Consider the following 14,638-nt stretch of genomic DNA (forward strand, 5'->3'; position numbering starts at 1 on the left):
GGTGCACACCTTCCTTCAGAGCAAATGCACAGACTGTGTAAAATGACACAAGGAATGCACACAGAGTTGCATCCACAAGTACATCCTAAGGCCCCCTCCAGACGTACTTTTTACCAGGCATTCATTGTTATTTGTGCTCATGGGGCAGTTATATGTGATCCTGCTCTCAATACTGTTTGCTCCTGCAAGCTTCATGCTAAGACCCTGTAATGTTCCAGGGTGAAGCAGGGGCGAGGGTTGTCCTGCTTTTGTTGCACTGTAGCACAAGAGTGCCTCTCTAGATAGCAATAGCAGCGACACTGGGAAAGCATCATGGAACAGCTAATAAAAGTGGAATGATGTGTAGACAATTCAATATATACCCACCACAAATGCACTATTATTGCACCAATGACATGTTATAGAATACACCTGCAAAACACACAAACACACCAGTCTGGAGGGTCCCTAACCTTTCAGCAACATAATGAAGCGACAGTGTAAGAGATTGAGGCTGTTACTGCAAATTTGGGGGGGGGGTGGAATGGAAAAGACCACTTAGCCCCTTCGCCTGCAAAACAGAAGGATCCTCAGTCTACATCCAAGAAGCCCAACAGATTATGGTCATCATGGAAAGGAACTTAGGAAACGCCAAAGCGCACTACGGTGGAACATGAATCTGTAGATCTACAAGTGATGCTCAGTACTGTATACTCAACTTATTTAACCTAAGAACATATCTAAAAATAGCACAAAGCTCTAAAAACAAGTAAGACACATTTCAAACCATTTGTTATCCGAACCCTCTTGATTTTATCTACATTTGCCTTAAAAATGCAGTGCTGATAGGTTATTGTCTACAGTGCACATACACACACACACTTCAAATGCATGATGATACTTTCTCTAGCCTTTCCTATTTTTTCTGTACGGTGCAATCCCAACAACAAGTATATGCCTGATGGTCAAGGAATGGCACCAATGAGTTTAACTGAGCATGGTTGTCACTTTTGATTTCCGTTCATCGTATTTTGATGTAAGCCACCTTGAGCATGTTTTAACTATGGAAAGGCGTCATACAAATTACCAATTATTGCATTGCAGAAAGCTGGACTACACAACCCTAACCCTCGGGCCCCTTCCAATTCTATGTTTCTATGGTTACCAGATGGGAATTTAGATTGTAAAGCACAATCCTTCTTTATAACCCCTATTGTGCACTGCATGGTTTTGAGAAATGGGGAAAGGGAAAGTGTGATAAAGAACTTCTGAGGAAGAGAAGTGCTACTGAGATCATCCATCTAGCACAGATGATAACTCCCTCCATTTCCAAGTATATCTGCCATTAGGCACTACCATTAGGCAAAGGAAGGCATCAGCCTCACATGGCAAATGTTGACAGATGGGAAGCAGACAGTTGTGTGCTAACTTACATGTCCTTCCATGCACCCCTTAAGCTCACTGCTCTTGGGTGCAGTGGATGCCTTTGGCCCATCACCACTGTTAAAACAGGATTCAGCTACCATCTCAACTCTTGTGCATGGAATGAGGGAGGCGTCATCTTGCCCTTTGCCTCAGGCAGTAAAATGTATTGCGCTGTTCCTGATATCTGCAGGAATTGCCAAGGGTAATATTTGCATAGATAACTTTTGCATTTGTAAGGGAGAGAGAATTGCCCCCCCCAGGAGAATCCACTTAATCCACTTTTCCTGGAGCGTCCTGTCCCAGGGTTTAGCATACCCTCCAACATGTCACCACGGAAAAGCGGGATGTGCGTCTTTTGGGACGTGCTCCCACGCAAGTCACACAACCCTCACATCTTTTCCTCAGAGCACAGCCGCCCAAAATCGGATGTCCCAATTTAATTGGGGCAGTTGATGGGTATGGTTTAATTAGTACCTCACTACCACCTAAGGAGAGTCTTTACTAGTGCAAGGGCAGATCTACAGCATGCATTTAAAACACACTCAATGGAAACACATGGCTTCCCCCTAAAGAATCCTGGGAACTGTAGTTTCCCTCTCACAGAGCTACAATTCCCAGCAACCTTAAACTACAGATCCCAGGATTCTTTGGGGGGAAGTAATATGCTTTAAATGTCCATTGAATGGGCTTTAAATGTCTGGTGTGGAACTGCCACAACTCTACAGGCCACCTGTGTCTCTGATACAAACAAATCCGATGAGTGCTTGTGGTACCTCTTTCTGGAGCGGTATTGGTGCCAGGCCATCCCATGCCACATCATTCCCCTTTAAACACTCTGATGCAGGACAAGTCATGCCACATCAACATCAACACAGTTACAAGTGTGGCTTCTGGACCTAATGCAGGCACAGAAGCAGATTGTCCCACGTAGTTTCACCCTATCACATGTGAAAGAACCTGGAATAATGGCCATAGAGCTGACTTGGTTTGAGTCTCTCAAAGCAAAGGTTTCCCATGTGCTGGATGCCCCAATTCAAACACCTGCAAAGGTCAACTTATCTTTTAGCACCCTGCATTTAGGTGGGTTCTGCTGCTCTGAAAAATCACATTCCAGCCCTCAGGGGAGTTAAACCAGATAGACAGTGAGAGAGGCCTTTGAACATGCATGTCCTGACTGGCATAATTTCAAGTGGGAGATGTTCTCATACCTTCCAACATTTCTCCAATGAAAATAGGAACATAAGATTCCATAATGATAATGTTATTATTTAGACCCCACACATCTTACTGGGTTGCCCCAGCCACGCTGGGCAGCTTCCAACATATATAAAAACATAATAAAACATTAAACATTAAAAAAACTTCCCTATACTGTACAGGATTACCTTCAAACAGCTCAGGGGTCGGATAACTCCATACTCTCCAACATTTCTCCAATGAAAATAGGGACATCATAAGGAAAAGTGGGACATTCCGGGACCAAATAAGAAACTGGGGTGGCTTCTCTAAATCAGGGATGTCCCTGGAAAATAGGGACACTTGGAGGGTCTGTGTTATTGGATGAAGAGGGAGTTCATTGACAACTATGTTTTCTGGGGTAGAGGGGAATGACGGAGATGCTCCAGAACTGCCCTCAGGGATGTTACCACAAACGCAACAGCAGGCAAGAAACCTAATTCTGCACTTGCGGAGTGCTTTCACTCCAATGCAGGGTAGACTAAGGTCAAGTCGCCACTTCTTTTTCTCACAGATAATCTACATTCCACACTCAGTGCATATAAAGCAGGGACCAAATCACTAGAGAAGAAGTGAGGATAATAAAGGTAAGAAACAAACACAGCAAGGCAAACCCAAAGAAGCTGAAGAAAACCAAGCCACAACACACATCATGAGGCAATGTGCCAGATTTACCAACGGTTGAGTGAGTGTTTGAGAACTGTGAGAAACTCCTTAGCCAGGAGAATCTGTGCTATGTATGTATGGGTGAAAGACTCTGAATGAACAGAGATGTGAATTAAAAATAGGTATACAGTATGAGATTCAAAGCCAGTCATAAATACAGTTTTTTTAAAAAATGCAGAACTTTCCACATGGGAAAAGCCAGTAAAGCTTCTCAGAAACTGTAGGATATGTGTAAACAGAAGACAGGAAGTCTAAAAAGTACATAGTAGTAATGCGACCCCAGCTATAATCTATAGATCTGAAGCACTGGCAATGCAAAACACAATAATAATGAGGTTTAAATGGATTCCATGGCAGATGTCCCGGATAGATTCCCAGAGTAAAATGTCAGAATAAAGTGACACATTCAAGTATGAGACACACAGCCTCCAGCTTTAAAATGGGGAGGAGACACTCTGATGGATTTTGGATTATGAGTCAACTATCTGTTCTGTCCACTTTGACCTGGAAAAAGTCTCCAACCTTCTTTGGTCCATAGTAATGAATTGTTCTCCTCGCCTTTGGGCCAGCATTCCGATATGCTTAGCACAAGACTCTTGTCACAAGCTGTTGGACTGGCACCAATCTTTGGAAGAAGTTGCCCAGAAAGAACAAGTCCCAGCAAGTGGATTTATTAGTCAGCACACAATTTTGGCATGGTCCAGTCCTAGACAGAATGCATTCGATGTAGCATGTGGCTAAAAACACGATAGAAGCAAACAAAAAAAAGCCCAAAATTTCCATGACACAGACATTATGGTACCTGTTTAAATCTGATATTGGGGTAAGAGCAAAACAGGGCATGCAGGTACAGAACTTGACACTGACACCCCTTCACTTCTCACAACTTATTCTTCCCAAGTCCAACACTTAGGGCTCCTTCAGACAGCCTGTTTATTGAGCATTCATCCTAATTTGCTTCTACAAAGCTTACATGGTGATTTAACTATGCCCTATCTTTAGTAAGCATTTGTTATTATTTCTTTATGGGGAGGTTATGCAACAATGAGCATTCATCTTGATTTGTGTGTGGGGGGGGGGGTGTTTACATGCTTTCCTGTTAATCATTTGTTCATTCCACATTTCTTAGCACATTCCCCCACCATTTCCCTAACTGAAAAAAGTATGCTGTTTTCTTAAGTGGATTTTTTTGTGCTAAGGCAACTGGGCGCTTCAAACTACTTTAACTGTGCAAACCTAAATTTCATGTATGCACTTGAATCTCTCCCACAAAACAGCGACAGTCTGAAGGCACTCACAAATGCCCCCACTTAAAAAAACCCAGTCCCCAATAGCAGAAGCAAGCCTGCTGTAAGGAAAATGCCAATTTGAGCCAAAGATATTTGAGAGCATGGCCCCTAGAGTTGTTTCTATTTGGCCTCCAGCACTTCGCCCACTTTCTTCTCCCACATGGCACAGAGGCAAGAGGGGTTTTTATCCCCCTCCTTTCCCGTATGCAAAGGCCAAAGGCAGTCTTAAGTCCCTTCTCATCCTATGACAACAGCATCAGCAGAGTCTTTTGGTTGCTCACTCATGTTGCTATCCCTTCAGCCCTTGTGCAGTACAAGATGTGGTCCCTCTCAAAAATGAGTCACAGCTATAGGGTTCCTGTGCCCAACACAGGCTAAGTTTGCTCTCACAGATACAGTTAACATCTCTGCTAGTCTCAGTGGCATAGCTGAGCTCAGCACATCACAGGCTCCCAGGAAAACTCCCTATGAGCGATATATTGCCCCTCTCTGTACTTCATTTGTGGTGCCACTTACATCCCTTCTAGTAACCATAGAGAGGGCCCAAATACCCTCTCTGCTTCTGGAGAGCACCTTATGCTTTAGTCTAACGGCCCACAAGTGCCAAATATGCAGCTTAAGTAGCTGGGGCTGGAGGGTATCAGTCAGGTGCTTTGGAAGGATTAGAAACCACAGAGCTAGAATTGAATACAGCCCAAATTAGCTACAGCAGCTACTCCTACATCTTGTGGGAGCCCTTCCAGGTTATGAAATCTTCCACAACAAGGTAAGACATTTATTATTTTCCACCTACAGTCTAGCTACAAAAAAAGCAGAAAGTGCAGAGTGGTTCTACAGGGACAAGTCTCATGCTCTTGATAGCTGGGCAGCTACAGTGTTCAAGATTGCATTGTATAGGAAGAATTCTCATCGCACGCACACACCAAACTACAACTCCCAGTACTCTTACATAAGTTTACAGTGCAGAGATCCCCCACCTTATTCAATATGTTGCACAACCTATACCTAGGACATCCTCTTTAAAACGGGGAATCTGTCCACTGGTTTCCAGACACCAAATTCTCCAGTGGCATTCTTGCTTGCATTGCATTGCCCAGCTGGCAAAGATTAAAGCACCTATACACAGTGCAGATGTGCCCTACCTACCCCTGGCAAATGTCAATTCTGTCTATCCAAAATACAAACACATTTGAGAATCACCAAATTATCTCCAAGCATTGCATAGCTATAGTGCTCACAGGAAGCAGACCAACACATACGGCAGAATGAATGAAACAAGCCCCTAAATGACATGACATACTTCTTCCATCTTCTCAAGACTCTCAAAAGGTAGGATTGTATCAACCGATTTTATTTCTTCCTACAAAAACTACTTGTCAAAACCTCTCCTGTCCGCTTTCATCCTCTCTGGCAGTGATGAGGGTTTTCCAGGAAATGGTGAATTAGGGTAATTTGTGAAGGAAAATATCCTGATGTCCTCGAGCAAAGGAAGACAATGTGGTGCCCTCTAGATGTTGCTGGACTACATCTCCCATGATCCCTGGCCACTGGCCATAGCTAATAGGAGTTGTGGTTAGTAAACAGAACTAAAAACTTTAAAACTGTCAAGCATGCCCAAAATTTATAGTTACTAATGAACTTACGCATATATTTTTTTGCAAGGAAAAATTGAGCACTGGAAAATTTTCTGCCTCACACCATGTCTTTCTGCAAATCCTATGCTCTGCCTTTCCCCATCTAGATCCTATATTTTGTTTTCCCCCAGTTCTTTGTGTAGGGCCAAATTATACGTTACATCTAAATGCATAGCCTGGCAATATGTGATTCTTTTAAAAACTTTAAATAGCAGCCATGGGATTGAGACTGCAGTGAGGGTATTTTTATTTTATTTTATTAACCATTTCCTGACTCTTCCACAATCCCAGCAAAAATACCACCCTAGAAGTGGCTGTTTGGCAGGGAAAGGAAACTGCCACTGGCACATATGAAAGCTTTTCTCCCATGCCAAAAGCACTTGGGGGGCATTTTGTTTGGATCACAGTTCTGGTGCAGGGAATGGGGGTAAAACAACTTGTCCATGGTAGGGGAAATACAGCAAGAAGTTGGTAATATTGATGGTTAACATGGGAAAATCCTGGTTTGGAAAGTGAGGTGGATACACTTTCATGTTCTCTCTGCCAATTACATTGTATATTAGGAAATCTATAGCAGGTCAGAGATACAGGTGAGCTCTGGGGAGACTTAGGTTCAAATTCCACCCCCAGCCCCCGCAGCCACAAAGTTCACAGGGTTACACTCTCTCAGCCGAATCTACTTCACAGGGTTTGTCATGCTCCAGGCAAAAGGGAATAGCTGGCTTGGACCAGTGATACTGGCCGTTGGCTTTCCTCTTTATCCCAAGAACAGGCAACAGCCTGAAATATACAGCTCTGCTCCAGTTCGCGAGGAGTATGTGAGTCACGCAGGAGGTCAGTAACTTTAAATGAATCAGGGTGGACTTCTTGTGAACAAAGTATTTAGAAATCTCTGAGGCTGCAACTAAATGTTAAACCACATATGATGTTAAGTGTATAACTTGAAAGGACATTGGGGATTTTAAAATAATAAAATAGGTGCAGGAAGTGATTTTTATCAGGACCACAGCACATAGGAAGGGTGTTTTTCCTCCTAAGGCTAATAACATCATGGAGGCGGGGTGGGATTTTTGTTAGGCTTCCATCACTGCACACTACAGCTCCAATGAAAATCCGGAGGGGTGTGTGTGTCATTATTAAATGTTTTTAAATTCCTGACATGCTTCCAAGTGACACATTAGTTTAGCCCAAATTATACTGAACACAGAATCTGCATATTTTACTGGAAGAATCTGGATGTTTTAAAAGTGAATAAATGTAACATAATACACAAACCCATTTGCAATCCCAGCCCTGTTCCTTGGCCTTGCTCAGTACAAGTCCTATCCAGATGATCTAACCTGACAGGCAATTGAGTGGAGAGAGGAGTGCTTTTGGGGAACTCATAGGAGCCAGGAGGACAAATATAATCATCCACAGCATGATGCTGCACAAAGTTACCACTGCAGAGCCAAGATGTGAAGTGGACCCCAATTAAAGTGTGTAGATCATAGCACCATAGGCCACCATGAACTGGTGCTGTAGTTGATGACATGAAAGCAACTGCAGGGAAGGGGAAGGAAAACAGTAAAATGCAGCATGGCTGCTTTCTATAGACTCTACTACAAGCCAGTGCGATGGAATGCAAGCAGAGTAAACAGACATCTGTTGTTTCTCCATGGGCCGTGTCAGCCAAGAGGGCTTCCCGAGAGGAATAAAAACAGCACAAATCTCTCTCTCTGCAAACTGATATGTGTGCCTGCCTGCACATGAGAGAGAAAGGGATAAGAACATAAGAAGCGCCCTGCTGGGTGTGACCAAGGTCCATCTTGTCCAGCATTCTTTTCTTAACAGCGGCCAACTAGATGCCTCTGGGAAGGTTGACAAGCAGGGCATGAAGGCAGTGCCCATCCCTTATAGTCTGTTTCCAGCATCTGATAACTGGAGGTATACTGCTTCTGACTGAGGAGTTTCTATTTAGCTGTGGCTAATCACTATGGATAAAAAATCCATAACCCATTTACTGTTTTTGTCTAAACGTCTTTTAAAATCCAACTCATCATTTCTAAAAGCAACTCTCCGTGTGTAACAGGGTGGCTGTGTAAACACTATACCTATAAAGCACATGGCTTCCCCTAAAGAATCCTGAGAACTGTACAGTAGTTTGTTATGGGTACAAGAAACATAGCTTTCTGAGGGGTGAACAACAGTCCCCATGACTCTTTTGGAGGCGTGTGTGCTTTAAATGTGCGGTGTGTACAAAGCCTATGTGTGAATATATAACTTACACACACACACACACACACATGCATAGCTAGGATTTGTGTTTGGGGGGGGGCAGGACACCGACCTGTCATCATCCTCTGTCTGGCTCTGTCTAGCAGATTCAGAATGAAATGTCTCAACAACTTTTACTTTAACTTACTTTCTTTTGACCCAAGTGCTCAGAAAAATCTGTCAGAATATTTCTACAACTTTTACTTTTAGTTAAGTATTTTTATTTGTTTACTTGATGGGGGGCAGCTGCCCCCCTGGCTACGCCTATGCACACACACACACACACACACACACAGCAGAACTGACTGAGGGTGACACTTCAATAGTTGTACTGACTGTTTCCAAATAGTGGTTTTTGCCATTCCACATTTCCTGCCAGGTAATTCCCACAAATTCCCTTTGCTTTTATTCACACAATCAACACTCTTTAACCAACAAACTATCTTGGGAAGTCTTTTATGAACAAACTGTACCTATTAAAAAGAGGTTACCAATTTGCTACCAGACCATATCCAAGGAGGTTCTTGTATTAATGCACATAGTCCTAAACAGACTGGACCCAAAGTACCTTTAAATGTGGTGTTCCATGAATACATAATAAAAGGTCTGAAAAACTCATTTGCATAGGAAGAGGGCAGACCCTATAGCAAGATGTATCTTTAAATAGCTGTATTCAGCACTGTTTCACAGCTTAGATCACATCTGGTCAAACTGAACATCAGGAAACACTGATCGAAATGCATGTTAGATTTCACATTTTGTTTTCTCTTTTCCAAATAACCAATATGGCTTCTCTCCCATATTGACCCTTATTTTTATTATGCTACTAACAGTCCTCTATAGACTTTCTACTTGCTTGTTATACATAGTAATAAACTTTTCTGCATACAGTATTGCTAAAGGCCTTTGTCACCTTCACATCCATTCATATCACAAATCAATAATTTACAGAATAAAGCACACTGGCAGATTACTTCAAGTCTGTCGTAACTATAAACTGGGCTTTGGTGTGCAATTGAAAGGATACTAAACAGAAGGGAGCAAGGTAAACTACAGTCCAATTCCAGACTATAAAGTGCATGGGGCTAGGGGCATCCTCTCTGCTAGCCTGATAGAAATTGAGGCATGGCCAGTAGGGAACTAAAACTGTTGCTTGTTGTTAAAGGGGGTTAAAAGGATCTTTCTTGCTAGTTGCAGGGAGTGAAAAGGGTCCTGTGAGGTCTCACCAGATTCCCACATGAAAGGCTTTATATGCTGAGAGTATGTGCTCCAGACACTATACAATGACTGGTTCTCATATCTCAGAGATGTCTACTTGTGTGGAGGGAAGTGACACTGAAAAGCAAAGTGAAACCGCAAACGGCTGCTGCTGACAGCAGCTGCTCAGTTCCTGGACACACTACAATATCAGAGAAGGCAGGCTGGGGCAGCCTGAGAGTCTGGAACTTCTAATGGACGAGACTGTTGCAGCAGAGAGGCTGCCCTGCCAGAGCATTTTCAAATTCCATCTCTAGAGCAAGATCTGGAAACTGGGGCCAGGGCTGTTTGTTTAATAGGTTAAGATTTAATAAGGGGATTATTCACAAGGGAAAGTGGAATTTGAGGCCCAGCCCTATCAGGCTCAGCCTTTCAGCAGCTTCCAAGCTGAGCAAATTAGGAAAAGAGAATGGCAACGCCTACGAATAAAGAGCCACCAGTGAGTGACCCAGCATTGAGAAGGGCAAGGCAGCCTCTCTCACTCGCTCTCCATTCAGCCCTTTTCACCATTTGCCAAGTGCAAAGGACGCACACTGTGACATCACAAAACGGAATGATCAAGCCCTCTTCTTCAGCATTTAGCTGAGCTGGCAGATGAAGTTCTTGATTGAATCAAGATGGAAAGACACAGTGCTGATTTTTCTCATGAGGGCCCCAGCAATGCTGGGCAGAAGGCCACACTGCAGACTTCTCCCCACTCACACTGAAAGCTAGTACCCATGGTGCACTGCTCCGCCTGGGGGGGGGGGAAGGTCTCTAAAGTCCTGCACATCCCAAAGCCAGGGAAGCAGCAGGTGGAACAGAAAACACAATCCAAAATCAGGTCTTCTCTGTGTTTTTAGGCCCACAGAGATCCAGATTGGACAGCCAGAAAGGGGGGCGGGGTTCTTTTCTCCTCTCTTCCAAAAAGGGAATCCACTGATTTGCAGTAGTTAATTTCTAAAAAGGCAAGTCCTGGAGACTCAGGCCTACACCACACACACCCAATAACCTGGAAATCTGTTCTCTAATCCCAAATATTGGGGAGCCTCATTCAGTAGTGAGGGCAAGACCCCCTCTCCTGTATTATTACTTCACATCTTCCAGGGCTACACACCCTCACATTGAAATCAGGTTCTGTGGCCTTGGCAAAGTGTCTTAGATTATGCCCTGACTGCCTGGACTAGGTGATCAGACACAGGAGACCCTGAGTGCAGAAAGAGAACGCCCCTATTCCTCTGTTCTCATGATGAAGAAAGGATTGCAAAGCTAAACCCATACACACAAGTACTAAAGGGGCAGTCTCCATTCCTGCTTCTTGGGCAGACACAAGTCACATGCACACTATACATTTAAAGCACATGGCTTCCCACAAAGAACCCCAAGAACGGTCATTTGCACCTCACAGAGCCACATTTCCCAGCACCTTAACAAGCTAAAGTTCCCAGGATTCTTTGAATGAAACCATGTGCTTTAAATGTGTTCTTATGACCCAGTGAGGAACTTCTACTACACGAAGCTCTTAAGAAGCAATAAGTGAGGAGGCAACATACTGTGACTATGACTTTATGCCTCTCCTTAAACATTGCTACACTTGCTGTTTCCGATCAACAAGGGCCACAGGTATGATGAAATTATATATATACTGTATATAGAATGCTCAGAGCCCTTGCTCATTAAGCAACCTGGGCCTCTAGCTTGATTACTGCATAGGAAGGATATGCGGATGGGCCAAAAAAAGGCCCTTAGCTACAAAAATACTGTTTCCCTGGAGGATTGCTCAAGGCACCCAGAAGTAGGAAGCCAAGGTTTATTGTTTATTACCGGTACTGACAATTAAAAGCAACAGCAGTCAGCAAAAATAGTCAAGGGAGCAGAGCTTCTCCTATAGGAAAGAAAACAGCTTCTTTCCCCTGAGCCAGGAGCTTAGGGAACTGTGAAGATATTTATATACAGTAAGTCGATGGAAATCTGGTTTCCGCTTTGCGCCGACCCAACCAAGCTTCCTCATGCCCTGCAGCTTCCCTTCTGGTGCCATCAGACAGGCTCTGTAGCCTCAGATCCTCCCATGCCTCCCTCCATCTGTCTCTCCGGCTTCCTCCACTAGATGATGATCTCCTTGTAGTGTAGGCTGTCAGCCCAGCCCTGCATTTTGAAGCGCCACCAAATTAGTTCAAGGGAAATTAACTTGCAACCCCCAGAATAGTGATAACAGCACAGCTGTACCTTGAGTTCAAGAAATGGAAATAGGAACTAGGTGCACATGCTAAATTACACTAGAACTGTTCAGCAATTGGGGGGGTTGGTTTTTTTGGGTGGGGGAGTATGTGGCTCTCTCCCACCCTGTTTCTTTTGGCAAATGAATTTTTTTAAGGTGACCGAGTCGACTCAGAGAAGATGGCCCGACGTTTTCCGTTTGCCTTTGTGAAGTTTTCATTTCCTGGTTTCATTCCCTTCCCCTTTCCACCACCTCTCCCCACCCCTCTGTATCAAAGCTGTTCCCACCAAACCCTGGCAGCCTGCATCTTGCAGGCAGAAAGCCATCGTCAGAAAAGAGGAATTTGAGTCCGTGGTTGCCTTTGTGCTTTCCAATGAATTCCTGTGGATCGGGTCAGAGCGGGCGTACTAGGGCGGGGGGAAGCGGCCAATACCAGCAGAGAACTGCACTTCGGGGTGTGTGTGTATGTGTGACTGCGTGTGCCTTAAACCGATGGGGCCAGCGGAACAATCTCATGAACCCCAAAGCCTCCTTAACAATAGCAACTGTTGGCCAAGGCCAGGGCAGGAGGGAACCGACCTCCCCTTTCCCTTCCCCGCGCGCACCGCGGCTCTTTTCTTGCAGGATAAAGGGGTGGGGTTGTTTTGGCTGCTAACAAGTGAGTTTGCAGCGGGAGCGAAGGCGGCTCCCGGGCGGTGGCGGCGGCGGCGGCGGTTGGTGGGGGCATAGAGAAAGATAGAAATGCGGGGTGGGATCACGCCGCGTAAGAAGCCACTAGGGGAGCCGCAGAGAAGGGGAGGGTGGCCGTCCTTTTCTTACCTACATCTGCATTGCAAAACGCTTGTTGCGGATGCACCGGGGAGCAACTGCAGGCGTCAGCGAGGCGGTCCATCCTTCCCAGGAGCAACACGGCCAGCGAGGCCAAGAGGCTTGGGATCGTAGCGCTCATCTTGCGGACAGTGACCAACAGAGAGAGAGAGAGAAGGAGGGAAGGAAGGAGGGGTGGCGGGTGGGCGAGATTTGACTGCTCACTGCTGCTGCCGCCTCATCCAGACACGCGCGCGCGCGCCCGCCTCGATCTTCTGTGCTTCTCTTTGCGTCTGCTGCTGTGGCGATCCCGGGGCGACTCCTGGCGCTTAGGCGGCGGCAGCAGCAGGCAGTCGCGAAAGTTTGGGCTTTGCACTCGGCCTTCTCTCTCGGGCTGGTTGGGGGTTGGAAAAAGATCCCGCCACTGGAAGAATCGGAGCCTCGCAGATTGTGGTGGCTGCTGCTGCTTGCTGCTTCTGCTGCCTTCTATGGAGGTGTTTTCTTCTCCTAGCTTCGGCGAAGCCTGGCTTTTTAATGGGCTCTGGGGATTCGCTGCCCCTCCTCTCCGTGGCACTGGGCCAGAGCGGGCGGCTCGCCTGCTCCCGGCAGCCCTCTTGCGCTGCTCGATCCCTTCGCCTCCGGTCCCGGCTAGGCTCGGCTTCTGGCGACCCGTGCGGGCTTTCTTTGCTTGACAGCTCCTTCCCTCTGGAGCTCTCCGCTCAGGAACAGCATGCAGCCCTGTGGAGCGCCAAGCACACGCCTGGCGCTATCGGAGATACAGATTCATGGCAGTTAACCCCTAGGGCCGAGGTCCCTTCGCCCCCAACCCACGAATAAAATATTTGAGGGGGCTTCCTCCTCCCCCCCAAAAAAGTTGATGGGCATTGACATTTAAATGGTGCGCGTGTGCCACGTCTTGTGATGTGGGGCGAGGCTTACCTGCCCCCCCCCCAATATTTTATTCAAGTTGGCACCCCTGGGTATAATATAGTGATTTGTAGATAGTAATATAATGATTTATAGTATATAGTTTATCATTGCTAAAAGAGTAAGCGCATACAGCCCTACTTAAACCTTCAATTCCATCTTCATAATGTGAACCTTGTGAAGGAGTGCTAAATTATATATATTTGTGTGTGTATAGACATGATTTAGATAAATTATTTAAGGCCAGGCGTGTGCTTGGCGCTCCACAAGGCAGCATGCATTTTCTATAGAGAGAGAATAATAGTAGTATTGCTGTAAAAATGTGATTAAAAGGAGGCTCTGTGAGGACGTAGCACCCTGCTACACAATATTGGTATTTTGTCTCCATTATTAGTACCCCCCTATAAAACCTGTGAGCCCAATATATTACTACTTCTATTCCTTGTAGGTCACTGCATGCAGCAGAAGAGTTTCCCTCAAAGACCCTCAAACATGAGGAGGTCACTCCACAATAACCGACAGCAGGGCTTTTTAGGGTGGGTGCCCCTGTTCTGTGGAACAGGATCCTAACTGATCCTAATTGATAGGACAGGTGTCCACCCCTTGTCCTTTCCAGAAACATTTGAATATATTTTTGTTTCCACAAGCTTTTTCCAACTCAATAAAAAGATATCTGCCTTAGATTTTCATTTTGTATTGTCTTTCAGTCCAAAGTTGTTGCTTTTCTACTTTTAAAAAAAATGCTTTAAAAGTTGTTTTCATGGTATGTTTATAAATCTCCTTCAGTTGAGCGTAGAAGTCTATTTATAAATCTACAATAATAGTAATAATGCGGCACTGATTAACCCATATAAACTGGTTCCTCCTGCCCCCTTCCTTAAATCTTGCCCCCAATATCATTCAGCAAGCCCAGCCAAGTTTTCCTGGCTCCTTGTCAGCAGAGAGGATCCCTGGGATATGCATTT

At 45.1% G+C, this 14,638-nt stretch overlaps 1 protein-coding gene across 1 annotated transcript in view; it reads right to left on the minus strand.

Annotated features, from left to right (window-relative positions):
- The window catches only part of TIMP2 (TIMP metallopeptidase inhibitor 2), a 29,935-nt gene extending 16,641 nt beyond the window's left edge, over window positions 1–13,294 (minus strand). The window contains exon 1 of the mRNA XM_035104202.2: window positions 12,759–13,294. Within this exon, the coding sequence (XP_034960093.1) occupies window positions 12,759–12,888 (130 nt within the window). The 5' untranslated portion in view covers window positions 12,889–13,294. The remainder of the gene's footprint in view (window positions 1–12,758) is intronic.
- Between the last annotated feature and the right edge of the window lie 1,344 nt (window positions 13,295–14,638).

The sequence above is a fragment of the Zootoca vivipara genome, chromosome 2 (genome assembly GCF_963506605.1).
Source record: "Zootoca vivipara chromosome 2, rZooViv1.1, whole genome shotgun sequence".
Taxonomy (NCBI): domain Eukaryota; kingdom Metazoa; phylum Chordata; class Lepidosauria; order Squamata; family Lacertidae; genus Zootoca; species Zootoca vivipara.